The sequence below is a fragment of the Takifugu flavidus genome, chromosome 1 (genome assembly GCF_003711565.1).
Source record: "Takifugu flavidus isolate HTHZ2018 chromosome 1, ASM371156v2, whole genome shotgun sequence".
Classification (NCBI taxonomy): domain Eukaryota; kingdom Metazoa; phylum Chordata; class Actinopteri; order Tetraodontiformes; family Tetraodontidae; genus Takifugu; species Takifugu flavidus.
In genome coordinates, this window is record NC_079520.1 from 5,183,765 (window position 1) to 5,210,637 (window position 26,873).

Below are 26,873 nucleotides of genomic sequence, written 5' to 3' on the forward strand. Positions count from 1 at the left end.
AGGATAGAGATCGATGACTGGAGGATCATTATCCACATCAGTGAGTAATAACACATGTAAAATAAGACCCCCGTGTGCAGCATAAACAGCGAGGTCCTGTGGTTTACATACATGTGCTCTGGTGCAGGTGTTCCACCAGATAAACACACACACACACACACACCGTCTGGACAGGCGTAATGTGGAATTCAGACCTGGTATTTGAAACGTGCAGAACCAGTGAAAGAGGACCTGAGGAGCGGGAGGGGGGGCTTAGATCTATACAGACCCATGTTCCTAAGCTATGGCTTATATTTCAGCAGGAAAAAAGTTAATAGATTAGTGCTGGCAGCTTACATTTATCAGTGACAAACACATGTGGGTATCAGTGTTGCTGGTTCATGGAGCGGTATGTCACTAATTAACACGGACAATAAAAACTGAGGGGAATTACTGATGTTAAGGAAATATTATAAAGCTATCAGTAAAGGCTCAACCAAGCCTCACAGCAACCATTTTACTTGATCAAACACTTGTAGATAATGTTACGGAGACTGGACCCCTTTGAGATCTAATCAGATTCTCAAAAGAAGCTAATGTTGAAAACAGCTAGTTGTTCTTCAGGGAACACAGAGAGGATAAATATGGGATGTTTGTCCAGTGAGGAGCATCAGGGGAGAAAGGTTCACCACTCAGGAGTCCAATCAGGCCTGGAGTTCCTTCTACCACTATACTGGAGGGATTTAGAGGTACCTTTACACATTTCAGTGTTATATATTAATGCATGGATAGACCAAAAGTTGGGATTAGGACACATGGTGACAGGTGACTATATTTATGTGTATGTGTGTGTTGTGTGTGTATTGTATGTTTCTGTCATGTAATAAGAAACATTTAAGGAGGAAAATCTGTGCACCAAGGTCTTACCCTCCCAGCAGAGTCCTCACTATCCCGCTCTATTTGTTGGGGGCTGATGGCTGAATCACTGCTGCTTCTCACCAACAGGGGGGTATCTGGAGAACAAAGAGGAAAAATAAGATCACCACAAACAAACTTGTTGAACTACTGTCAATACTACTTAACTCAGATGGGCATTGAATGCTTAATGGATCCAGAGTTATGGGATTTATTTAATGCAAAAACTCTCTCTCTCTCTACTCTCTCTCTCTCTCTCTCTCTCATACAAATGCTATTTTCATAGAGTCATAGTTCAGCGAAGCTCATGTCTAATAATAATCTTTTAGATGACAAGATACAGACCCCCGCCAAGCAAGAGAAAAGGAATTTTAGTGTATTGCTTTTGGAGTGTCAAAGCCTGACAAGGTAGAAAAAGAGAGGACCGAAGAATATTTTTAAGTTGTTCAGATGACAAACTAGATTTTAGTCCCGTTACGGAGACGAGCCGGTGACTTTCGTCAGTGTCAAAATGTACCTTTACACAAACACAAAAGCAACCTCCTCAGGTCTTTGAGGATGTCCGATCGCAATGATTCGTCTGCACGTGTAACCTGCATCTGTATTAGCGGCGGATCATTATTCGGCCAAACACACAGCACATTGATTATGTCGAGCGATCATTGAAGGGGGATTTGTAAATCCGCACCCATCGGGCGACCGAGCCCGACATCCATGTTGATCACAAGCACTGACAGCATCATCAGACTGCCTATGCCTGCACATATTACATATTTGAACATGACTGTGTGTGCTCATTAGTTCGAAAAGAGCGGATTCAAAAGCCAAACCTTCTAATGTATGTCCCCCACTGCAATATCCCTTCAGTGAACACAGTGGTGGGAAATGGCTAATAAGTGGCAGATTTGTGCGCACGCTGGTAACATTTGATGGCTTCCTCCCTCACTTCTTACCAGCCCTCTGCATAAAATTATCATTTAACAAAAGCTGATGGACGAGGCACATCGTTTTATCGCCTGTGCTGCTGCTCGGGCTCGGAGAAAGGGGAAGAAAAGTCAACACAGCAGAAAGGGTGGAAAATAAATAAGATTAAAACTATCAGTTAAGGCATTATGATGATCTGTGCATTGCTGCCAATCTTTAAGACCACTTCTTAGAGCCCGTCAATCCATATATACATTAAGAACAATGTCATGTTGGGCTCTATAGCTCTGCTGGGAATGAAATGAGGTGGCGGTGAGGGTGCAGGAAGCGTCTAAATGAGAGGACCGCTCAGAACACATGCCAAATGATATTTGAAGGGTCATATATTGATTGTCACAAAATGGACCCATGGTGCTCTTAAGAGGAGCTGAGGGGTATGGATTACATTAAAGGCCTTAATCAATTCATCGCTTCAAAGAGGCCAATGAAAGGGGACAAAAGATAGAAAGATGAGATACGGATGTCAAAGGAACAAAGGAAACAGTCAAGAAAAGAAGATAATCAGACAGGAAGAAAAAAAATTAAATATGGAGAGTGGCTACAGTGCAGAGACACCACATATGCTACGACTAGCCTTCATTTGTCTCCAACTATCTTCTGAATCCTGTAACCAGCTCCGTGATGCCTTTTGGAACTGATTTCTTTAGGTCACAATCCAGCATGTTAAAACTATGTAACAGTCAGTATGAAAACATTAAAAAAATTAAAACTTCCAGAGACAGTGAAGACTACATCAGGGTGACTTTCTCCAGACCTCCGTACCTATAATCTACCATGACAGTCACACATTAACACTAATCTGTGCTGACAGGGAACATTGCTCAAACAGACTAAACTTCCTTTTGAGACAGTTACTGGAATGTACAGACAAAAGCCATTTTTTAGTCAAGAAGGACAAACATTCCGAGGCGTTAGAGAACGCCTCATTTAATAGGGTATTTGAATCTCTATGTGATGTTTAGGTGCCACGCAAGGAGAAAATGATATCAATGCATATATTTATGCGCAACAAAACAGAGCCTGCTACCAGCTAAATGTTTTAAAACTCACAGTAAATATTTAACAGCATCATCAAGAAGAAACAGAAAGGAAAATAATGAAAAACAGAGCGCAAATTAGGCAGAGGAGCATTATCACACTTCAACTAGCATATTAATGACATTTTGAAAACAACCATGACAGATTATGTTTAAATGTCAGATGCACAGCTGGATTGACCGAGCAGCGCCACAAAGCAGACATAGTCTACAGTAAATCTGTGATTGTCTAACGGCAGGAGGCAGATGGGAGTAATGCCAGGTTTAGCAACCTGTCATTACACACAATCCATTATCCTCGTGCTGTGTTATGTTCAGGAACTATGTTGTTTAGACTGGTAACCATGACGGCCCTGAGCTCTCACACTCACATCTACGGTATGTCTGCTGAGAACCACTTTACATGACATGAGACAGAAAAGGTGGACCAGGAAGGAGGCGAAGACAGGTCGTCCAGAACGTCCCATTTCAGGTAACACTAAGCAGACGGTCGGCTCTGTATCCTGTCCTCTTTTCTCTGTGTCCCCTCATTTATTAGTCTTTCATCGTTATCTCATTTTGTGGTTGGAAAAACAATTCTGCCATCCATTTAATCTGTTCTGGTCTTTTATTTATCACTGTTCACCAGGGTCTGCCATATTCTGGACCTAATACTGTTCATACTGTTTCTATAGTATGTCTATTTTTCATTCAATGGCAAATTACCCATACATTAATCTGTAATATTGATCAGCTTCCAAGTGAAAAGTGTTTTCTGCCAGGTTAAACCTACAGCACCGGCAGGTTACACTTCAAAAGATCTCTGCAGGATCATTGTAAAGTTGAAGGAGATGCTGTTTATCAATCTTAGCACTTCAAGGTCCTGGAAGTAGAGCATGGATTTCTTCACCAAGTTCCACAGAAAATGTCAAAACTGTCAGTGGAAGAGGTGAAACATTTGAACCCTTAGATCTTACACCCATTAGGGTCAAGGTCGCCGTGCGGGCCTGAGGTAAAGCTGGACTGGATTGAGTTGACAGTCTAGGCCAAATGGTTTAGGGTTGGATGTGACACATGCCAGAGCATCACTACAGCCACAATGTTGCCACAAGAGGAAAAATACTGTGATTAATAGTTTGTATTTAAAAAAAAATAAATAAATAAATAAAAATATATATATATATATATATATATACTACCAATACCTTCGGTGTTACACACGTAGCTGCACAGAAGCAATTTAGAATCTAATTGCTCCACTTCTGATTCAATCACATCTCTGTACATAGAGACACATGGAACTACCACGTTACCATATTAGAAAACACAAAAATAAGACACGTCGTACAGTAGCATTTTTTTTAAATGAGGCGGTATCTGCCAGGAAACTGATGTTTACTCACTGGACTTGAGGGCTGAGGAATTGACTTCAATCTCGCCACCTGCGATTGGCTGGAAGGCAGAGAGCTCAGATTGGTAGAGGTCCGGACTGGGGGTTAGACTGGTGTTAGCCAAACCCCTCTGCTGGGCTTCCTGCTCCTCATACACCGCCATCAGCTGAAAAAGAGCACAAACACGGGTTTGATCACAAAATACGCACCAGCGGATGCAAACAGGTAAACATGTATAGTCACAAATCTCTCTCGTTTATGTGCACACTTTGTGTGTTACCTTGTGGATGAGGACGCTATAGAGAACATCTAAGGAGCCCAGCATTCCTGCAGCAGAACGGGTATCTAGTCTTTAACCACAGCCTCCATTCGTGTCTCTGCTTGGTGCACCATCCAGCCAGTACTAGCTGTGTTATATACCGGAATCCTTCTCTATTGACCATTGCACTGGGTGTGTGTTTAGCCTAACATAGCACAGAGCTGTCAGCACAGCGTTCTAGGGGCCTCCATTTAAAAGCTGAATAGACCCGTGTGTACTTCTATACACGTGTGTTTCGTGCCTATAGCAAAGAAAGAGGACGTTACCAGCAAAGCCAGAGGCTTCCTGCCGCACTGGAACCTACAAGTGAACCACACAGAGACACAAACGTGTGCAACAAACAGACACGAACCATCTGAAGATGTGCAGACAAGCATGCCAGTCTCTGCCTGAAAAACATATCTATAATCAGCATTATGAGAATGTAAGAGCTTATTCAGGCATGACTTGGTCAAATGATGGAAATGTTGTTTTTTAAAGACAGTTTATAAACTATAAAATATGCGTTTGCTTCCTTTCTATATAATGTACAGTATGAGTTCTTTCTCTGGGGTGGATAAACTCCAAATGCCAGGAACCACTTTTGTGATTTAGCTTCTCAAACATGCACTGCTGCAGCTCTGCTTCTCTCCGGTGTAATGTAACGTGCACTAACCAACAGGACATATGGTTCTGGGCATGAATTAAAAATGCATTACTCTATAAGAAACAAAACACAACAAAGCAAAATATTAAATTAAATTTAGAGAAAATGATAAAGTAGAGAGCATGTCAACGATCCCAACGAAGCTTTTAGGTAATAATAATGAATAAATCATATATGACTCTTCTAGTTATGGTCTAACATTAGAGAGCTTTGCAAAGTTTGCACATTTCTTTGGAAATGAAAGAATGAAACTCTGCAGTAATCTCTGTTCCCATTTTTTCCTCCTTACATGATGTTACATGTAACCTTCTCATCAGCTACACTGTCAGCAACGCTGACAGATTAAGATTTTAATGAAACACCTGATTTTGTTTTGTTTTTCAGTTTCACTATGCTGTCAAAACACATCCCTCTTTCATCACGTCACTGACAACCTCATGCAAAATGGCCTTTCTTCATGAGTTTAACTGAAAATGCATCTAAAGTGAAGAGCGGGGCTACAATTATACTCATTTAGGAAGAATAAAAACGATAAAATATCTTTGGGACATATAGAAGCGTGGGTTTGCTCGTTAGCAGGTCAGAGGTCAGGGAAGTGTGCTGTCCATCCATAGCATAGCATTCGTGTATTAGGGCTAAAGAAGCAAAAACTAAGGGGCGTCCAACACATCAACACATCCCTTTTCCATGCAGTCATGTAATTAAATCATTGTCTTTATAAATGTCAAGACTATTTACCCCATTGGTAGCATTCAAAAGGTTTAATAAACATAATTGATACTTTTAAAGTCCAAACACAAAGTGCCTCTCATCAACAATAATTGTACATGTGACTTCAGGCATCAGAAAAGAGGCTAAATCGGCAGCAATATTTTAGTGAACTCAGAGCAAGTTGCTGGTGGGGAGGGTTGTGGGTGGGGATTCAAAAGTGCAGTGTTGGATCTTTTCCCTTTTATTAAAATTAAAAGCACACATGAAGTTGGTAGTTAGATTAATGGCAGGCCGGAATCTAAGTGTATGAGTGTTCACATACACACACACACACTCACAACAATCTATTTCACATCATACTCTTCATAATCGGGTCAATTAAGCCCTGATTGATTAGTCCGGAGCGGATCAATAAAAATGCTACAATCAGCAAAATGCAGAAGTGTGTACAGCTCAAACACTGCCTGCGTCCAACATACGCGCAGCAGTCATTAAACACACTCAAACTAACGGAACAGCGCTGGACTTTGATTTTCAGTCATGACCAGTTACTTCACAGAAATCTATGACATTCAGCCATGTGTGTCTGTGGTGGGGGTGCACTCGTGTGTGTGTGTGTGTGTGTGTGTGTGTGTGTGTGTTGTGTGTGTGTGTGTGTGTGTGTGTATGTACTCAGCCGTACAGAGTCAGCAATAACCCAAGTCAATCCTCCCCCGTGCACATAACACAAGTAGATAACTGCATATCGTGACATGCAATTTTCATTCAGAGAGTGTATTAAAGTATTACTGTCAATATCGCTATGCTTGTTTTTTCTCTCTATAAATAGGTAGATTTACTGTGCTGGATCTGACTTGCATCTTCCTTTTAATACAAAATATGATACTATGTAAAATGATGAACAAGCAATGATCTTACTGCAACAGTAAATCAAAATAAATGCAGTCCCCATAGTGCTGGAGGGCCCCACTCTCACCTGCAGGTCCACACATGACAGTTGATAGAATGACAGCACCACCTAGCTCCACACAACAGAAGCTACATCTGCAACCCCATCGTCTCCCCACCCTCTCAGTCTGTTATTGCCAGTCGAAACCAAAGAAGACTGTTTCGCAGTTCCCTTCCAGTAAGAAGACAAACTGCTTCAATTTTTTGGTCATTTTCTGTCCATATATCTGGATGCGTCCCTGACCTCACGGCAGTAGAAGCCATTCTATTTTTAAAGGAAATGTGTTTTGGAACTGCACTCCGCGAGCTCGGAGGTGAGGACTATTCCCTCATCATGTCATCATCCCCGCTCTTGACTCTTCTGTGATGCCACAGAAAACGTCTTTTTGCCTAATTATGTGGCTGTAGCTCTTTGCGGTGTACCTTTAAAATATGCCTGCGTAGAGGAGGGAACAGAAGGTCAGTCAGGCAGACATAACACAACTCCAGAGCTGCAAATGTGCAGGTAATTAAAAAAGGGGCATTTTTTGTGCGATGACTACAGTAGAAAAATAACTAACTGGTTCAGATGAACCCCGAGGCGAGTGTGCTGGTCCCGTCCCGGCTATGTAAGTCAGCCTTTTCATCCTCCGTCAGCAACTTTTACTGCAGTCTTCCCCAACAAACATGACTTTGTCTCCCATCTTAAGCATCCTTTCTTTTTTCCTTCCCTCTCCACTGCTTTACTCTAATTTATTCATTCGTTTTTCGTGCTCTCTTCTGTCGTTCCCATTCGCCCCCCCTCCCATCCCAGTCGTAGTGAGTCCTTACAAATCAGCTAACGTAAATCATCATGTTCCAACACTTCGCTCTATTGGATACACCCACAGAGGAACAAAGTCTTATTGATTAACACATGAATTTGATACAGCCGCACTCTCTCTCTTAGTCTCGGCATTAATTTAGCCATTTTATTTCTGTTTCCCTGCCTTGTTGTTTTCTTCTCTTCTCCTCTAAGGATTCAAGAATCAGTTTCTGCAGTTCAACTGCAGCTAAAAAGTCCGTACGAAGACTTAATATGCGCAAAATATGGACAAAACATCCAGAAAATTTGTCACCGTGACCTCTCTCTGCAGCAGTCAATGCATCGCAGCGAGAATCGATAATCAGGATAGCTGCGTCTCCGTACGGAGAATATGGATGAATGAAATCTGCCTCCTCAGCAGTTTGAAGTCTTTTTCTATGTGTGTGTTTGCATGAATGCTGACCTTCTATTGATCTCCAGTCACCATACCGCTGCGTATAGAGCATGGGAAATCCAGACAAGACAGGAGGGAATAAAAAGATTAATGGCAGAGGGAAGTGCTGCAAGGAATGAAAAGGACACACCTAAAGACACCAGACGTGAGGCGTGGGGGTCTGCAGGGGAGGGGAGAGGGTCCACCTGAAAGGTGACGTCCCAACACTTGCAGGTCAAGTTCAAATGGACAAAGTGATAATCTCATTTTCCCGACTTGGCACTTTTCTTCTGTCAACCTTACAGCTCCTAAAACAATATATTTTGTAGCCTTTTAACAAGAAAGTCTGGTAACAATACAATATCAAAATTATTGAAAATCATCAACAAAGCTGCTTTAGCCATGATGAGATGCATTAGTGTAAGGGATTAGCTATAAGGGATTCACAGAATGGTAATAAAGGATTAAAGCATACAAATTCCCCTAAACTCGTCATTAAACTTTAAAGGGTGGCTTGATTAAATCTCCTTCATCGAGTAGACGTGTGTAGTCCGCAGTGCATCTATGATTTAGTGTACTCTGCGTGTGTGTGTGTGTGTGTGTGTGTGTGTGTGTGTGTGTGTGTGTGTGTGTGTGTGTGTGTGTGTGCCTAGCACCACCCTGCCCGCGGCTGTGAGTACAACACAGTTGGCCATATGGAAGAGCATCACGGAGAGCCACAGTGGCACAGATGGACAAACTGTGTTTGGGCCATATTCTCAACGATCCACCAGTAACTGTCTGACAGCAGTCATAAACCAGACAAAGATGTTAACCAACCATGAATCTGCACAGGTTCCAACTTCTCTGAGGAACCTCCAACAATTTTAACAAAATCCAAACACTACAATCTGGACACTGATATCACATCCAACAAGTTGGACGTGCCTACTAAGGAAGGTGGTCATGGTATGTCACGTTTGAAACATCATGTTTATATGAGCGTTGTGCACCAGTGCAACAGAAAATTAGCATGTGCTGGTGAGGTTTTTTTGGGTTTTCTTGATAAAGTAGGTGGAGTAAACAAACCGTGGTGTACCGGATCCTGTGTTTTGGCAAGTAACACAGTCACATTTTGGTGGCAAACATTGCTAACAATGCTGATTAATTGCTTTAAAAAAAGAATCTAATAATAATAATATCTTAAATAATTAACCCAGTACTAATTTATTGTATGTTATCACCTGATGTCAACACCCCCGAACCAAACCTATACATATCTTACATTGTTAATGAGGCCCATTTTGACGATGGAAAAAGCATATTTATTTTAGAGTGAATATTGATGTGGTAATTATTTGCAAAATGAGGGCTCACAGAACCTTGGGGTTGCTGTTTAAACCAGCGTTGGGCTTCAGTCTCTCATGTCCCCTGATAGCTCATTTATCCAGCCTTCCTTTCTTTCCAGCATCTTATCTCAGTCGATTGGCTCTCCACATAACAATGGCTGTCTGAGTGGCTTTTCAAGCAGGATTCGGTGTATGTCAAATCTGACTGATTAGGCTTCACGCACACGCTTCTCTCTCGCGTGCATGTGTCTGACTGTCACTCCTTCAAACCAAATGCTTTAATGGTAATTACAAGATTAGCATGTCTAAATGTTAAAGCTGAACTTGAATTACATGAACAGAAAGAACCTACTTTGGAGAACAGAATGTTTTACGTGTTTGCGGCCAAAAATGCAAGACGGCCACTTTCATAACTCACTTTTACAAACTACTGAAAGGCTGTTATGTGATCTGCAGACAGCTTATCAGCTTTATCACAAGGACATCACAAGACAAACATGCCTCTGTAACTCACCAATGTTTAAGAATCTATACAATAAAACCAAACGGGAATAATGACTTAAAATGGCATTGTGTGTGTGTGTGTTGTGTGTGTGTGTGTGTGTGTGTGTGTGTGTGTGTGTGTGTGTGTGTGCGTGTGTGTGTGTGTGTGTGTGTGCATGCGTGGGTCAGCCAATTAAATGAGCATGTTATCACTCACAACATTTGGAGACAGGTTGACCATATATAAAGCTCAGCACATTACTGTGTCAATGTATGTAAATCTCACTAACAGTTGGTGGCTTTGAGTGTGTGATGGAAACACACATCCATCTCACCCGCCACCAACATACGTGTAGTGCAGAGTGCTTTCCTCCCAAAAAGATTGACGTGAGAGGAGGTCCTCCCAACATTTGCGTGATTGAGGTGAAGAGTAAAGCTCATAACCAACACAGGGTGATTACATTAATCTTCCTAACAGGGTGCATATGCTTTTAATGTAACTATGAATCACACCAGGATTGTGTACTAAAGGGACAACCTCAGAATACACACTACACCAAAAAGGCTTCAGATTTTTTTTTTTATTCTGTACCTTTAAAGCCTTTATATGATCGTGATCTCAGGTTTTCAAGACATTAGTTCAAGCATCAAATTAAGCTGTCAGAGACTGGCAGGTCTATATGGAGGCTGTATAGGCTGTCAAAATATCAGCTAATTTCCCATCTGATGGTTTCTCCTTCCTGTTTTGCTTTGATTTGTCCCTTTTTCCAGCATACTCATTCCCTGCTGATATTTTTCTGTCGTTGTTTGTAGTTCTATAAAGAGATTTGGATTTCTTGGAGTGAACCTTTCCTCCTGCTAATCATACGTGCACCTTGTTCTCCACCATCTCTCTCCTGTCTCTCCAGCTGATGTTAAACAATTCACATCATCTTCTCCACACCTTCTTTGCAATCATTTCCAGTTTAATTTTCCAGCTGTACAGGCTGATCCCTGAGCAGCAGAGCCAAATGGCTAATGGCTAACGACACCAACAGACTGCCGGCAGAACATTTGGACTAAACGTTTGCGTTCACAGATGAAACTGTTCTTCAGGTATAAAACGCAAAATCCAAATACAAAGCTGCTTTCAGCCACCTCTAAAAATGAGCTTCTTCGTTAACAACACTGATGCACCTCGTGTGAGGCCGACTCCAACATGGTCCCAGTTCTTGGGTGCCGACATATTACGTTAGTTTATCCCCTGCTAAAAACCCGCTTTCAGGCACTTCATTAGAATAATTCATCAGGAAATGAATCCATGAGGAGGTGGACTTCATAACAATAACAATTAGCAACACACACATGCACAATTTCACGCGGTAATATGTATTCATCATTTCTGCGAGGGTCTCAGGTGCAGAGCGTTAATTTAAGAGCCCAGCTCCATAACGACTGCGGGCTCCGACGTTTATTATATTCGTAATTAACCCTTTCACTTTCACCCTCTCTGCCTCTCCTTTGTTTCATTTCACTCGGGCGGTTAACCCCTTCGCGGGAGCTTAAAATCAATCTTCCATATGCTGCTGACAGGCAGCCCAGTGATGTCACCTCACGCCCCTCTCACGCAGAACTGCCATTAACCTCCCATCTGTCTTTATTTCAGCATCTTTTCCTCAAACCTTTTACTACCAGCCTTCTACTCTCTTTCATTTTATTCACTTGAGTAATTAACCCCTTTCTCTCATGCACTCCTCTGCCTCTCTTCTTATATGCCCTTATAAATTGCACCAATCTATCTCATTCTTGCTCTCTTAATGCTCTCTCTCCCTCTCTCTCTCTCTCTGTAACTGGTTTTCTGTCTCATCCACCTTCCTGTCAACCTATCTCTGTCTCGCAAACACCATTGCTCAATTAACCTCCCAGGTTCCTGGCTAAGGGTCAACATATGTATCAGGTCTGGATCATGTCTGGATGTGCCTTTGACAAATGAGCAGATCGCACACGCGCGCTCACAATCACACTGAGGTGTGACTGAAAAGTGATTGGAATCATTAGGGGAACCGGCGAAAGAAAGCAGAACGCTGTGAGTAGAGGATAAAAGAGGTGGTCGAGGCAGCAGATCATTAGGCGCCGGGAGAGGACTCAGAGTCGGACCCGGCATAAGAAAAGCTGTGCTGTGCCCGAATGTATGAAATGTATGAAAGAGAGAAGTGGAACGAGCAAAAACTACAGGAAAGACCACGAAGCGAGAAGAGACCAGTGAGTGTGAAGAGGATAACCACTGAAAAGATGCTAATGTGGAAGATAAACACTGTCAGATGAAGAGAAGGTGAGAGAGGGAATTCTCTACGGTCAATCTCAGTGAGCTACCTTTTACAACCTGTGAGTGCAGCAGATCAACATCTAAGCTTTATTCACTCAAAAAGGAGATCATTGGTGGTCATCCAGGGGTGGAGTCCCAGGACTGAAGGGCAACTTTACATGTACATATAGATCAACTCTTCAGCAACTGTTGATGAAAGCTTTAATGGCTGAAATGCCATTAGGATTATACTCCTCAATCTTCTATATGCAACTTCCACCATTCGATTCGATGTACTTTATCTCAAAAGCAAGGTCCATGATGCGATATGAACGAATCTGCACTGATTAATTAATATCATCAGTCTTGCTAACATGATGAACATTCATCCAACCCTTCAAGGAATGAGTAGGACCTATTCATATGCGTGTGCACGTACAACTGTAGAATATCCTAAACACACTCACCAATACACAAGAGCAGCTTTAAAGAATTGTGTTTGTGTGTGCGTGCAAAGGTATATTTGTATGTACGTAACGCAGCATGCAGTTTTTCTGCATGAGTTTGCGTCCAAGTGGCATAATCTCATGTTGCGTGTCGTAAATGAGCAACACTAAAATCGAACCATTAAATTAGAACATAAAAAAAGACCTCTCAGAGTTTCGCTCTACCTCATTTTATTGTTTCTACCCATCAAGTGTGACAAGTTGTAAGCAATCAAACTAATGGAACATTACAAACCTTTTCAAGATGTGCCAGAGGAGCAGGCTGCGTTACCAATTTGCACGTGCACGTGTAAAGCGTCACACGTCTGGCACGGATGAGGCTGTAGAATATTAAAGGTTGTGTGTGTGTCATGTTGATGTGGGAATCAAGGAGATACAGATACCAGATCGTTGCACACATCATCACTGCACAAAATACAACGCACACACGTGCACTCCATCATGAGTACAAGAGGGTCAGTACTCACACAACAGCAGGTAAAACGCGCGGATGCTAGGTGCGACTATCCCGACACCTTCATAACCTTTGCAGAAGAACGCACGTGCACGCACAGTAACACACACTATGTTGACTGCCAGTGAAAAATGACATATGTGTTAGTGAGCTGATACTCAACAATCAGGCTTCTGCCTCATCAGATATATTTCACAGTATGTCTGTTAATATCTCCGCCTGTGAAAGGGGGTAAGGTTTATGGTCGTTCTACCCTTCTCAAGGACTAAAATTACTCCCACACCCCCCCCCCCCCCCACACACACACACACACACACACACACACGCACACTGACAACCCACCAATGAAAAGTCCATCATATGATTAGCATATAATGAAAAATGTCACACTACATAAAGAAAATGACAAAGGGCTGATGTCTGAGTCACACACACAGAGGACAAAAAGAGGATTGTATGGCTCTCGTGCCCTTACAAAGGTCTTGAGGAGGTCATACAAGGTACTGAAAAAACATGCATGCATGCATACACAAATTTATGAAGTAGAATTATCATAAAATGATTTTGTCTGGCCGCATATTAAACCATTATAAGGTGGTATCGTAGTTTTTAGTCTCTATTCAGTCCTCGTTTTTTTTGGGATCACAACAGTCAGCATTTATTGGTAAAATCAAGTATTCAAAGGGACCAAACCACAACACTGAAGTAAATATGATATAAAAACTGCAAAAACACACTTTGCAAAGAAGAAGCAACAGTGTCAGTCCTGTTCTAGTTTCATATTTGACAACTTTGTACCATAAAAAAATCCCACATTTTCCCACATCCCAGCCTGATTGTAACACACTTATATAAACATCTAAACACACCCAGCTGAATACCTGGAGAAGAAAACATTCAGCAGCACTGCTTTCTTTAGTGGAAGGTCAATATTATTCCTCATTTGTGTGTTTGTGTGTTCTGTCTTTCTTATTCACTTAACCTTTGTGGATATTTGGAAGGAAAATATATCTGAACTCAATTTGATACGATCAAGATAACCTGCAACAAGAGGAGAAGCTGGACAAAAAAAAGACAGGTTTTTTTTTAACTAGTGCTTTAAATCCTCCAACTGTAAACTAAGGAACTGTAGAAGAAGTAAATGTGCAGGTCACCTAAAATATCCAAATGTTTTATTACATAAAGTGTCTGAAGGGTCAGTTCCCAAAGAGATAAGCGGGGGCGCAAAGTCAGACACCGCTGATAAAACATTTAAGGGATAAGATGAGGATAAAAATATAAAGACGAGGAAAGTAAGAACCCCAACAAGTGAACCAAAACTGTTTCTTTGCCTTCTGGCACTGAGCTGCAGTCAGGGACATAAATTCTAATTGACCGAAAGGTGAACAAGTGCTGTCAGTAATGTCCTCCGAAGGTACAAAAATACCTTTCATTCATAGATATATCGCACTTCTACAGAAAAGTCTAAAAATGACTATATCATTCATAAACTCACATATTCACCACAACCAAGCAAAAGCTTCGAGTGCAATTGTAGAAAGATAAGCTAAGGTTGGTGTTCTTCCACTTTCAGCACATATAGAAAACCGGTTTAATGCACACGTGATGCGCACTGAGAACTGCAGAGGATTATGGGTCATTATATGTGCTAACCTTTCCAACTCATAATTGCCTCTTTTAAGTCACTTTTTCAGCTACATGACAGCGTGAAGCTAATAAGAAAGCCTCAGAATAAAGGAAGGACAGGGAAAAGGAGCTGCAAAAAACTGGGACAAGAGGAGAAAAAAAACTTTGGGGGAGTTAAAGACTTTGGAAAATCCACTACATGTGCTAATATTAAAGCTAAGAGACGGAACAGAAAGATGCGGCACGTTCGCAGTGCTGGACTAGTCTGCAAACAAAAGAAAAATGTGTTTTCCACCAAACGGAGCCATTAGCTTCACAGTTAATTGCCTTGTCCAAAGTTAAACTGAAACTATCTTCAACAGTGAATGCACAGACGATTATCTTTCAACTCCATCATAAATACTTTTTTGACTGCGCACAATCACTGATGTCAGCAATCAATCCGTAAACGATGGAGCACATTAGCGCTGCCAAATTACTTTCCATGCGCGCTCACTTGTGTCTGCGTGTGCGCACATCTAAATAACCTAAACCAGCCTGACATTATCATTTTTCACTTACAATTGCTAAAGCGAACATTTCTGTGAGCCCCTCGCACCCATTTGCATCAGCGACTGCAACGCCTGGCAAATGCGGATATCTATTATGACTTACAAAGGCAGCGCTCAGGCAGGGAGGCAAATTAGCACGTTTGACGGTGCTGCGTCTGTTACGAGCACCAGCTTCTCTTATTCAGGCGTGTTGGGAAAGTTGGATCGGCTCACAATGCACCTCGTCGGTATTAACCTATTTATAAAAACTCTCGCAGGAATCGAGCAGGTCTGAAGAACTAGATTGTGGCATCATTCACCTTGTCCTCTTTCCTCTTTCCCACCTTTCCCCCGGACCAGTCGGGGCCCTCAGCCACGACTCTGGAACATGTTATTTGACTCTTATCGACAGCAGACTTCAGTTTGAGTCGGTCTACAATAAAACACTCGTCTGGGATTAGGCCGTTTCTTAATCTCGGCTCAGTGATGTTGTGAGCGCTCCACTTCAGAATATTTCACACTTCTCTGGAAACCTCTGCTGCTTAGAAGTGTATGTTGCATTCTGTGCAGTTTATTTCATTGTGTTGGTGGGATGAACGTGTCCAGCTCTGAAATGTGGAGTTCCTGATATCAGCGTGCTTTTGTGTGCATGTGCGGCTGCAACGCTACAAATACGCCTCCTGTTCGCGTTTGACAGAATCATTGAATCATAGTTTTTTTGTAGTTTTTTTTTTTAACTACAGTCATTTCAGCAACAAGAAAAGCTCAACTTTGAAAGTTAAAATCCAAGCAGGATTATTATTGTAAAAAGAAGCCAAAATCTCTCCCTTCACTTCTTCCCAAAGGTTCTTGTAGCACAGAGAGAAATTGCCAACTTCGGCAACTTGGTTCCTAATTAGTTCACAGAATCTCGACCACATCCTGCTGGATTTATTCATGCTCAAAGGCATACGTGCAGACATCTATACGGTACATTATATTTTCTAGCCAGCAGGTTCTTGGTTTTTTTTCAGCTGTAACCCGAATTAAAAATTCAGCTGATCACAGGACAAGCTCAGTAAAATACAGTTTTACCATTTAAACGTGCACCAAGCAGCCGTCAAAAATAGGTTCTATGTCATGTTTCAAAAAGCCCCCGATCTGGGGCCATGCATCACATTCTAATAATGCTGAAGTTTCAGAGACAGTATGGAATGATAAAGAGGAGGAATATACCAGGGAAAAAAATGAAAAAAATGAGCCATTCCTCAGGGGAGGGAGCGCATGGAAAAACAGGGAATGCATGGACGGAGTTTGCAAAGTCTCCACAAGTGAATAGTTAATGGCAGAGCCTAATGCTACAGGCCATTTAAGATCTGGAGCTCCTGAATTTTGCTTGTGTGGCAATTCTATCCAAAGGAGTGTCTTAGAGACGATTATTCCAACACACACACACACAGAAAACACATTGTTCATTCAAACAAATGCACACACTTGACTCATTTTACATAAAAATATGTATTCTTGGAAAGGTATCTTCCACGTGAATGGATACAGATGGCTGATTTTTCCCCTTTCTTGGGTGGAGAGAAAGGAAGAGATCAGCATGTTTGTCCCATTTACTGATTCCTCAGCTGGATGTTTGACAGTCCCGGAGGTCCATATGCAGACTGGTCCGTTTTTATTAAATCCAATAAAATAAGGCTTCATATACCTTCGGTCAATTCCCCTACTACACTAATTGAGAAGGATCTTACCTTGTCCTTGTCCTCGACCAGATCGCTCAGTATGTCGTCTGGATCCAGAATCCCTCCATCGCAGTATTCAACATGGTGAGTCCGAACCAGAAAACTTCCTTCCTAAAAGACAGGACACAAGCAGTGAGCCGAGCAGCTTCATATGGACACGATTGCGTGAATACTGTTCCAACACATCAGGTCAGGCCTAAAAAGGCCCATAAATATGTAGCAAATACAGAAATAAATGTGGATTCATTGATCTGTGGTCAGGAGCTGCTTCGCCTCACCAGAGACTTTATCAAACGAGAAGGACTTCAAATAATCTCCATTAATTATAAGCAAGAAAATGTAAAGGAAACAAATGCAACAGGAATTGGTGCCAAATCTGCTTCTCTTCCATTGAATATTGACCAAATCCCTCAGTAATTGGGCCCTCTTCTTTCTTCCCAGTATCCTCCTCATCTTTTTCAGCAGGCCCTGGGCAGATTCCTGCTCCAGTTCGCCCCCCCCCACCCCCACCCCCCCCGCTCTGTGTTTGGGCTGTGATTAATGGCTGGGAGACGACGCTGGACAGCTGACTACATTCAACTGGGTGTCGGACAACATATTGAGACATTACACACATCCGCATGCGTGCACACACAGACACGCACAAACAGCTTCAGGAAAGGTTGGACTCAGACAAAGTGGATGCTGCTCCCTCGGATCACTCCAGGTAAAGTAAAGCAAGGCGTTCGGTATCCATGGATACGGCTTAGGACTCAAGCACTGGAACACTTCCTCCTCACTTGTTGCCTCAGTGCACCTAAAGGTTTTAATTCAATCAAGTTGACCAGAAGAAAGAGATCTCCGCGTGACTTTAATCAGCAATAAAGCTTCAATTATTTAATGATTTCACGTCATTTCCAAACTTCTCCCACTCTTTTTCTTTCTGCTTTAAACGAGGACCCAACCAGTCCGACTCGTGTGCAGCCTGGACCTCCTCGCATCATCCCCACGCAGACGGTGACTCACTGCAGCTTTACGTCTTGAGCAACTTTACGCGTCCGCCCACGTTTGTCAGGACTGCAGACCATTAAATTTAAGAAAAGAGACATCGTTAATGTGAGGAAAGCCGCCGCCGCGGCGGTGTGACCGCGAGCGCCGCGAGGCCTCTGCTAATCCGCAGAGCGGTTCACAGGCTCCACTTCTTCTATCAGTTCATATCCCACTTTGGAAGGAGCGCGCTTCTAAACAAATTAGCAGTTTGTCATATTATAACAAGGAACCTGACAGGTCATAAACATAAAGCTTGCAAAGGCCCTGGGGAGGCGAGTGGGCAGTTTTAATGTTCAATAGGCTCGCAGGGGGCGGTGTGTTTAACCTGTGTTGTCATAAATCTATGCTTTTACCTTTTTTTTGCTGCTCTACTTCATTAGTGCTGAAACTATTTGTCATCCGGCATAATCTATTTGAATGAAAGTTCACCTCCAGCCATTTGTTAAATCCTTACAAACTCATTTCTGTCCTCAGCATATTTCTTATTTTGTGGGGGGGGGGGGGGGGGGAAATACACCTCAGTGTGAATTTAAAAGGTTTTTTTGTTGTAATTTGTATTTTGGAATTTTACCTCAGTTAGTTGGATTTATTTTCATCCTGCCCCTGCAGGGTCAAACACTGGAGCAGATGGATGGATGGATGGATGGATGGATGGATGGATGGATGGATGGATGGGTGGTGGATGGATGGATGGATGGATGGATGGATGGATGGATGGATGGATGGATGGTGGATGGATGGGTGGTGGATGGATGGATTGGATGGATGGATGGATGGATGGATGGATGGATGGGTGGGTGGGTGGATGGATGGATGGTGGATGGATGGATGGATGGATGGATGGATGGATGATGGATGGGTGGATGGATGGATGGATGGGCGGGTGGATGGATGGATGGATGGATGGATGGATGGATGGATGGATGGATGGATGGATGGATGGATATGGATGGGTGGATGGATGGATGGATGGATGGATGATGGATGGGTGGATGGATGGGTGGATGGATGGATGGATGGATGGATGGATTATGGATGGGTGGATGGATGGATGATGGATGGATGGATGGATGGATTATGGATGGGTGGATGGATGGATGATGGATGATGGATGATGGATGGATGGATGGATGGATGGATGATGGATGGATGGATGATGGATGGATGGATGATGGATGGGTGGATGGAAAACAAGGACAAACTGTTGTTTTAGATCAAGAACAAGAAATGTACAGCTGATCTGATCTTCCAGGCGGGGGCATAACTAACACATTACATGTTTTTTCCCAGTTTTATGCCCCCCAGTCTGGCAGTTCAAAGTCCTAGACAGACACTCAGATAGCAGAGGAGGAAAGATAAGCACTGTAAACACACTCATCTAAACCTAAAATCGAGGAGATTAGCACTTTTTAATATGGTGTTTATCCTGATGCTATTACAGATATTTGTCTCGGATATTTTTCCTGACTCTCAGGATGTGATGCGTGTTTCCTAAAAAACTTCTGCATCTGCTTGTGGGGAAATGGAGCCAGTCACTTCAAAGGTTGGTGTACTTCCATGCTCATGGAAGCGTCTCCATGGACCGACACCACTTCCTACGTTCTCATCTCGGACATTTCCTTCCTCGTTCCTTCCTTTGCATCAAATTAAAGCAAGTGTTGAAAAAGTTACATAGCTCAAGATAAGGGAAGTTAATCCTGACAATCTCGCACTATCTTTTTTAATTGTGGGCAATTAAATTGGGTGATGGACTGAAGTATTTAAGGAAAGAACATATTAGCGAGACGCAATTAAGATTAGAAATGGTCCTATTAGGGTATTTTTTCCTTTTTTTTTGCTTCTTGACCTTTAATTGGGTCCACTATTCCTCTTTGCAATCACATTAACATGTATTTTTGGTAAATGCATGTTTTATACATGTAATTATAAATTCAATCTCATTAAAACTGTCAACAGGTGGTATGACCAACGTACACGGGTCTTTACAGTATGCTATACTGTAGCTAGCTAGCTAGCAGAGGATTGAAAAGCAACATAAAATGAGTGGACCAGGCTGCTGGAGCCACACATTCCTGTGGTTTATCTGCAGGAGTTGGAGGCTCCTCAGTCCCTCCCTCCTTCCCTCCCTCCCTCACAGTAATAACTGCGTGCGCTCCGCCACGGTTTCCAGCTTTATCAGTTTGTTTGGCCACGCCTCATCAGCATTCCTTACCCTCCCTAATGAGGCGACCGCGGCACACGCCCACGACGCCAGCAAACCTTCAGCCCACCTTCAAATCTATCCTGGCGAGGACGCTTATACACACTCCCACAGACTGCAAAATGCAAAGACTTTCAATGGCTGTTTCCAAAACTTTCAATGATATCTGGACAGTCTCTTTAGTGTTTTAATTCTAGCGACATGATTCATCAAATAGGATTGCTGTGTATGTGTCGGCGGCCATGAACACACGCCAACACTGCCAGTAACAGTAATTAGAGGTGAAGACTCCCCAATAGGAAGCTAATTTTCCTCCCTAACTGCTATTTCAGCAGGTGGTATCCTCTTCTCCCTGCTGTGTCAGCTGTTTCTTCTTAGCATCATTCGCTCTCCATACTTTTTTTCATTGTAGTCTCCAACATTCAAACAATGGCAGGTCCTTGTGTAGATAACTGAATGAAGTGGTTGGCAGGGCGACGGCGGAATGACATGTCAGTGATTTCAATGAATTCTAACATCAGGTTACAGTAGGAGGCAGGGCCAGAAGCTGTCGGTGCTGGAGGTCAGTGAACCGTGATGAAGTTTAACCTGTCAAGCAGCATTCAGGTATCTAAACATCACAGAAGCATCTGAACCATCAGATAAATATCAGTACAGTGCTTTTAAATCATCTCTAGACTAAAGTCGGGTGGGGAAACACAACAGGGTCCATAGAAAATCCAAATTATGAAGCTAACCCAGATCCAGATTCCTCCATGAGTGTGTTACCCAACAAACACGTGAATTAAACAGTCTTAAAAAGAAATCTCTCCAGCTTTACCTGCAGGAGTAACAAAACAGAGCGAGCATTTATTTAGAGCCCAAATAACAACCAAATATGTGCAAACGGCTGCTATAGTAGTCTAACTCCCTTTCAGTGGAACAAGAAGCTGCCTGTTGTTAGCTTACTGGCAAATCGATGGACAGATTCAGGAATGGTCGAGTGGTTTATTTGAGGGAAATTTGAGAAAAAGTAGGAAAAAGTTGCTCAGTATCAGACAGCACATGACTCACATCAGAGCAAAGCAAGTAAATTAAGATCCTATAGAATTAAGACTTGGTGAGGCGAGTTAAAAATAGGTTCAAATGATTCCAATAGGAAACATATGAAAAAGCATTTTTAAAAAGATAACAGGGAGGAAACGGAAGTTAGAGAGAGATATTGGAGTAAATGAATCCAGAGTTTCCCTGCCGGATTAGGGTGGACTGGCCTGCAGCTAAGACAAACGACAGCCTTCAAACCCGGAACCACGTTAACAACTGGAACTACACCCCTACTTACTGTTACCGGGTGATGGAGGGACGGCAAGAGAGCAAACAAACAGAGACAGAGAGGGGGGGGCGACAAGTGATGAAAGGCAGCAACAGACTGTCAAAATCCCAGAGAGAAGGGGGGGGGGGGGGTAGAGCGAACATGAAGGTCAACAACAGAAGTGAGAGAAGAAGGCAAATATTTAAAGCTGCTTCACAACGATTTCATTCATGGAGGGGGGGGGGCATTTTTGAGATAGAGCCAGAGCTCACTCTGTCAACATCCAAGACAGTAACAATTACCACCATAACATCGCGTCTCAGTCAGCAACACCCAGACACTCCAGGCCACTCTGACCTCCTGACCTTTCAGTGTGGCAAAAGCTACACGTGGGTAAAGATGTGGAATCCAGCAAGAACCACAAAGGAGGCTGGAAATACGGCCCCCAGAACCTCACACCTTATTTAAATGAACAGCAGGACGCCTGTCTTCATCTAAACAAATGTTCAGAGTGGTGTCACGGGGGCCAACGAGCCCCCCCCCCCTCCCCCGGGATCATCCGCCTTCACGAACACAGCTTCACGTCTTCAATCCCGGCTAAAGCCGTCTCCTCACAGGACTCTTTGAATAATGGAGCCAATATGAGGCCAGTCAGAGGAGATGTGGCGCTCTGATGGAGGTCAGGGGGGGGCTCCCGTCCAGAGAGAAGCTCTGGGAATCAACAACAGTCGTGCAGGAATCACCCCAGGCCCTCATTTGCATTTCACACTCGCGACTCGAGCGGCGACGGCTCACATCCGCTCCTGTCGGCGCCGACGCGCTCCACATCAGATATGCCTTTAATTTTTCATTCGGCTATTATGGAGAAGCGGACCTTCGTGACTCCGCGACGAATTTCCCAAGCCTTTCGGATGTGAAGAGCACATGCCCCTTTCATGCTGGAAAAATGACGGCGCTTCAGATTATTCTTTCATGACTTCAGGGGGAACCTCAAATGTTATGAAAGTGCTGGTTCATACAGATTCATCTTGCCTCTTTTCTGAGTCTGCGGGGAATTCAGAAGAACCTCCGCACGTTATTAGAAAACTACTTTTGACGGATGAATAATGGCGCTCGCTAAAAACTCAAAGGTCAAACTGGCCGGGGAAGAACCAAAATGACATTTTTCCATGCTTTTGTCCCCGTTCTTGGTCACACTTGGGGGGGAAACGACAATGAGACACTCCTGCTCGGAATTTTCTGCCAGAATTTTCCAATTGAGGAACGTAAGTAGCGCAACATAAACTGGAACCTTCGCGTCAGCGTTCCAACATGTCGAAGCGGTAGATCTCGTCGGAACCGAATTCAAACATCAAAATGCACGTGTTGGGTGGAACGTCCTTTCCACGGATCGCCCGTGGCAACCGTGAAGGACGGAGCGTGGCGTCAGAGCTCACCTGCTCCAGGAGCTTTCTGTATCTCTGCGTGGCTTGCTGGATGAGCTCCCGCACCGTCCACCCGTCCTTGCAGGGCACCACCACGCCCGTCTGCCCAAACGTCACCGTCACCTTCATTGCGCCGTGATCCACTTCATCCAAAATGCTGGTCCCGTGAGACGCCTGAACAAAATACTGCCGGGCTGCAGAAGGGTTCCAAAACAGAGGGACGACACCAGACGGGTGCTTTAGAAGGGCAGAAAAAAGCAAGATTGGGAGTAATGTCAGGGCAGCAGAGGTTTGTCAACATGAATCAGAGGTTTGCTCCTCAGCGGGACAGTCAGATGTTTAAAGTCTGCCAAATGTCAAGTACAGTGTAGCAGAAATGTGATGTGTGCCAGCTCGCTGGGTGTGAATTAGGCAGCTCCGATGCTTCCTTCCTAACTGCATCTCTCCGAGCAGCATCCCCTCAAGTGCTGGCTGTTTTAATTAATCCGTGCACAACCATGTGCCAAGGCTAAGAACATCACAAGGTCGTCATTATCTCGTTACATGAGAGGTGGATTATGTCATGTGAGAGTTAGCATGAACTTAATCGGACCAACTCTGTTGTCAGAGGCTAGCCTCCTGTCAGCTAGCTCCAGCTGGCTAAAACTGGGAAGGTTAGCATGAGGCTGCAGCCGCAAAACAGGGATGATTAGTTGGTAACGAGCGCTCGAAACTCCCACTTCCCCCCGCTACATGAGCTGGCCCGCTGCTACAGGTTCTGGGATGGGAACCGAACTTTTGTCCAGGGGTTAGCGCTAGCTAACGTTAGCCACCTTACTAGCTGAACTTTGGAGGGAGGGATGCAGTCGCTCGGGCATCACTCCGCAAGTTTTCCCCCTCGAAACTTTTCTTCTCCCGAGCGGCGGACAGCATCCACTTCATCTGACACACTCACGGGCAAAGGCGACGGGCCGGCTGGGTCCACGTCCGTGGACGGTCCGGAGAAGACGGGAAACAATGAGGGCACCGCGGGGCTGTGTTGGAAAAGTTTTGGGATTCCTCCACTGCGGTCCGCTGCTGGCCAGTTCCTGACCAGATCCTCCGCTACTGTCACTTTCTTAAAGGGAAAGTGCTGCATTGTTGAGGATTTATCGATCACAAATGCATCGATCCTCATTCAGAGTGACGGCGAATGTAATAAAAACAATCTGGAACAAAGCCCATTTCATGTTGTTGTTGTGTTGTTGTTGTTTGTGTTGTTGAAATTCCCGGTAAATACGGTTGCAGCGAATGAAAACAATCCAGAAAGTAAATGTACTTCTATTGTTAAAGAGGATGTCACAAAATACTGGGCGTTATTATTTAAAGACTCGTTTATTTGACCAGTGTTTATGAGCGAAACCTCCCATTAACAGATAACAGACGGGAACGTGAAGGTTTATTACGTCATCATTCCGTGACGTCATTCACGCAAAACTCATTAAACATTGGTCATTTAAAGTGGTAATCAAACGTAAATACAGCGCGTTATAGCGTATAATCTATTCCACTCTAATTAAAATATTGATATTCCTATTCTTAATATTTTACAAGAAATTGTAGTGCCAACTAAATTCTATTGAGAGGCCAAATACGTCAAAAAGCCATTAGTTTTCTTGCTGGTTTGGTAGATTTTGTCCTTTTCTGTGAATAATGAAACACAAACTAGTTCTGACTGATTTGTTACTTCGATAAGGGGGTTAGCTACTTTTTTTGCAACATTAGCAGAATTATGCAGAAACTAAAAGATAGATTTTAACAGGAGGGCAACCGAGGGCCAAGAAAGAATGTTAATTTGGATGGAACTCTTGGCCTTGGCAGCGCTGTGCACAAGAAAATGAGAGAATTTACTGATCTAAACTGGGCTAGTGTTGGCATAACTTCCCCTGCTGCGTCAGGACCTTTGTACAAAGCTCAATGCCAAGAAAGAAATGAAAATTAAAAGCGGGAGGTTGCAACGCTTTTGATCCAAATTATGAATTAATTACGTTGCTCCCAGCTTGCCTGGAGTGGTGAACAATGCAGACAAGGCCAGAGTTACAACTGATATATGAAGCCATAAAGATAAAGTGTCAATGATGGAGCATCTGCAACGTGAGAGGATGAGGGAGATGATGATGTCTGGAAGCTAAAAACTGAAAAAAGTCCATTATTTGCATCTAAAAATAGATTATGAGGAGAAATATGCTTACTGTTCTTCCATAAATATTTATAAAAAGCATTAGTGCTGCACTCATTATGATCTCGGCTCCATTATAATTAAATTTCAAAGCTCAGATTTTTTTCTTAAAGGGACCCACATTAATACAGCAGACAGTTAAATTTGCATCTCACAAACCTTGGAACGTAATCAAACCCTTGAAAAGCTGCCGTTGCTAGCACAACATTAGCTTGACGCGGTGCTGTACGGAAAACACGGTATTTACAGAAGATTTTGAGCCTTTCACAGTTTGGGTTGACTTCAAAGATGAAACTTCTCTCTGGGAGGTGGAGTTAGCTTCTGTAATTAGCCGTTCAGATGTATGCATGTGTATGTCTGCTAATTGATTTGGGCTAGGTTTAGTTTCTGGGTCACTGAATTCCATTGCTTCTAATGAACCCCAGGGGAGGAGGAACACTGTGCGTGTGCACCCCCACCCCCCATCACCACCACCACCATTTCTTCTTTTCCTAGTGAAAGTTTAAAAGTTGTCTGCATATTAGAAAAGTAATGAATATTGAAAAGATATTTTTTCTCCACAATAACTTGTCAAAGGCTCAGTCAGGAAATCCATACTTCCTCATGTGTGTGTGTGTGTGGGGGGGGGGCTTGCTTATTCCGTGCACGGCCTTTCAATTCCTCACAAAAATAATTTCCTGTTGTCATTTTCTGGGGGTCTGATATCATCGAGCAGCAGCACATTAAAACACCTCCATTGTCTCCAGTTCGTATTCATGCTGCTGCTCCGCAGGTCCCCTTCACACCCTGGGGTCACCGCCTTCGTCATTAGTTCGGCCCCATCGCCTCGTTGGCTTTAGCGCCATAGTTCCGTGTAAGTCTGTCCACCGAAGTGAAAATAGCCTGGAACCATCCAGAAGGATAATTATAACTGATGGAAAAATAATAGGAATCAATATATTGGAGAGTTTTGAAGGTGTAAAGGGTGCAAACTGGACCAGAAGTGAAGATTTAACCAGGTCCCTCAATGTTGCCTTTAACTAGATTGTTTTATGATTTTCATCTCTTTTTCTCACTCCCACGTGTTCCCTCCCACACAGGGTCTGTCCGGTTTTCTCTCCTCCACCACGCTGCTCATGTACCTGATTTATGAGCTCCACTTTCTTGTTGGTAAGGAGGATCATGGGAAACTGTAAACGATGCCTTGAGAGCTCCCCCAGCTTTATTCCCCCCTTGTTGTTGGCTCCATTAAAGGTAATACCTCCCTATTCTGAGCAAAACTAAAAGTTAACCTGAAATTTATTTTCCCCAAACGGCGATTTCGTGTAGCTACCATAACCCTCACTGTTGCAAAGGACAGCGAAAAATGTCCAAAGGCGCTAAGTGTCCATCCTAAAAGGGAAAAGAAACTGACGGCATCTGTGGAGAATAGAGGAAGGCGTCATGGCAACGCTGATGTCTGTAGCTTCCTCTGAGTGTCAGTGGTCAGATTAACTGGTCGGCCTGATATCACAACATCCCAGTAATGTCTGAAAACAGAGTCAAATTTGAAAAAAAAAAGGGGCGTTTAAAGACACAACAAGGATGGAGAAAGCTCATAAAAGGGCCGTACGATACGGGTGACAGTTATAATTAACGGGGATAAAATAAGAGTAACAAATAAATGTAAATGAAGCAAATAAGCTTTAA

The 26,873-nt window shown here is 43.2% G+C and overlaps 1 protein-coding gene across 12 annotated transcripts in view; it reads right to left on the reverse strand.

Annotated features, from left to right (window-relative positions):
• pard3bb (par-3 family cell polarity regulator beta b) overlaps nt 1-24,202 on the reverse strand; it is a 119,164-nt gene extending 94,962 nt beyond the window's left edge. For 4 of the 12 annotated variants that reach the window (XM_057035270.1, XM_057035252.1, XM_057035242.1 and 1 more), the window contains exons 1-5: nt 23,943-24,201; nt 23,021-23,245; nt 17,074-17,175; nt 4,298-4,451; nt 907-992 (exon numbers count right to left, since the gene is read on the reverse strand). In XM_057035270.1, the coding sequence (XP_056891250.1) occupies nt 907-992; nt 4,298-4,451; nt 17,074-17,175; nt 23,021-23,245; nt 23,943-24,164 (789 nt within the window). In that variant the 5' untranslated portion in view covers nt 24,165-24,201. Of the gene's footprint in view, nt 1-906; nt 993-4,297; nt 4,452-17,073; nt 17,176-23,020; nt 23,246-23,820 lie in introns of all 12 variants that reach the window. The other 8 variants (XM_057035261.1, XM_057035233.1, XM_057035297.1 and 5 more) reach the window with 6 other exon arrangements.
• Nucleotides 24,203-26,873: the final 2,671 nt, after the last annotated feature.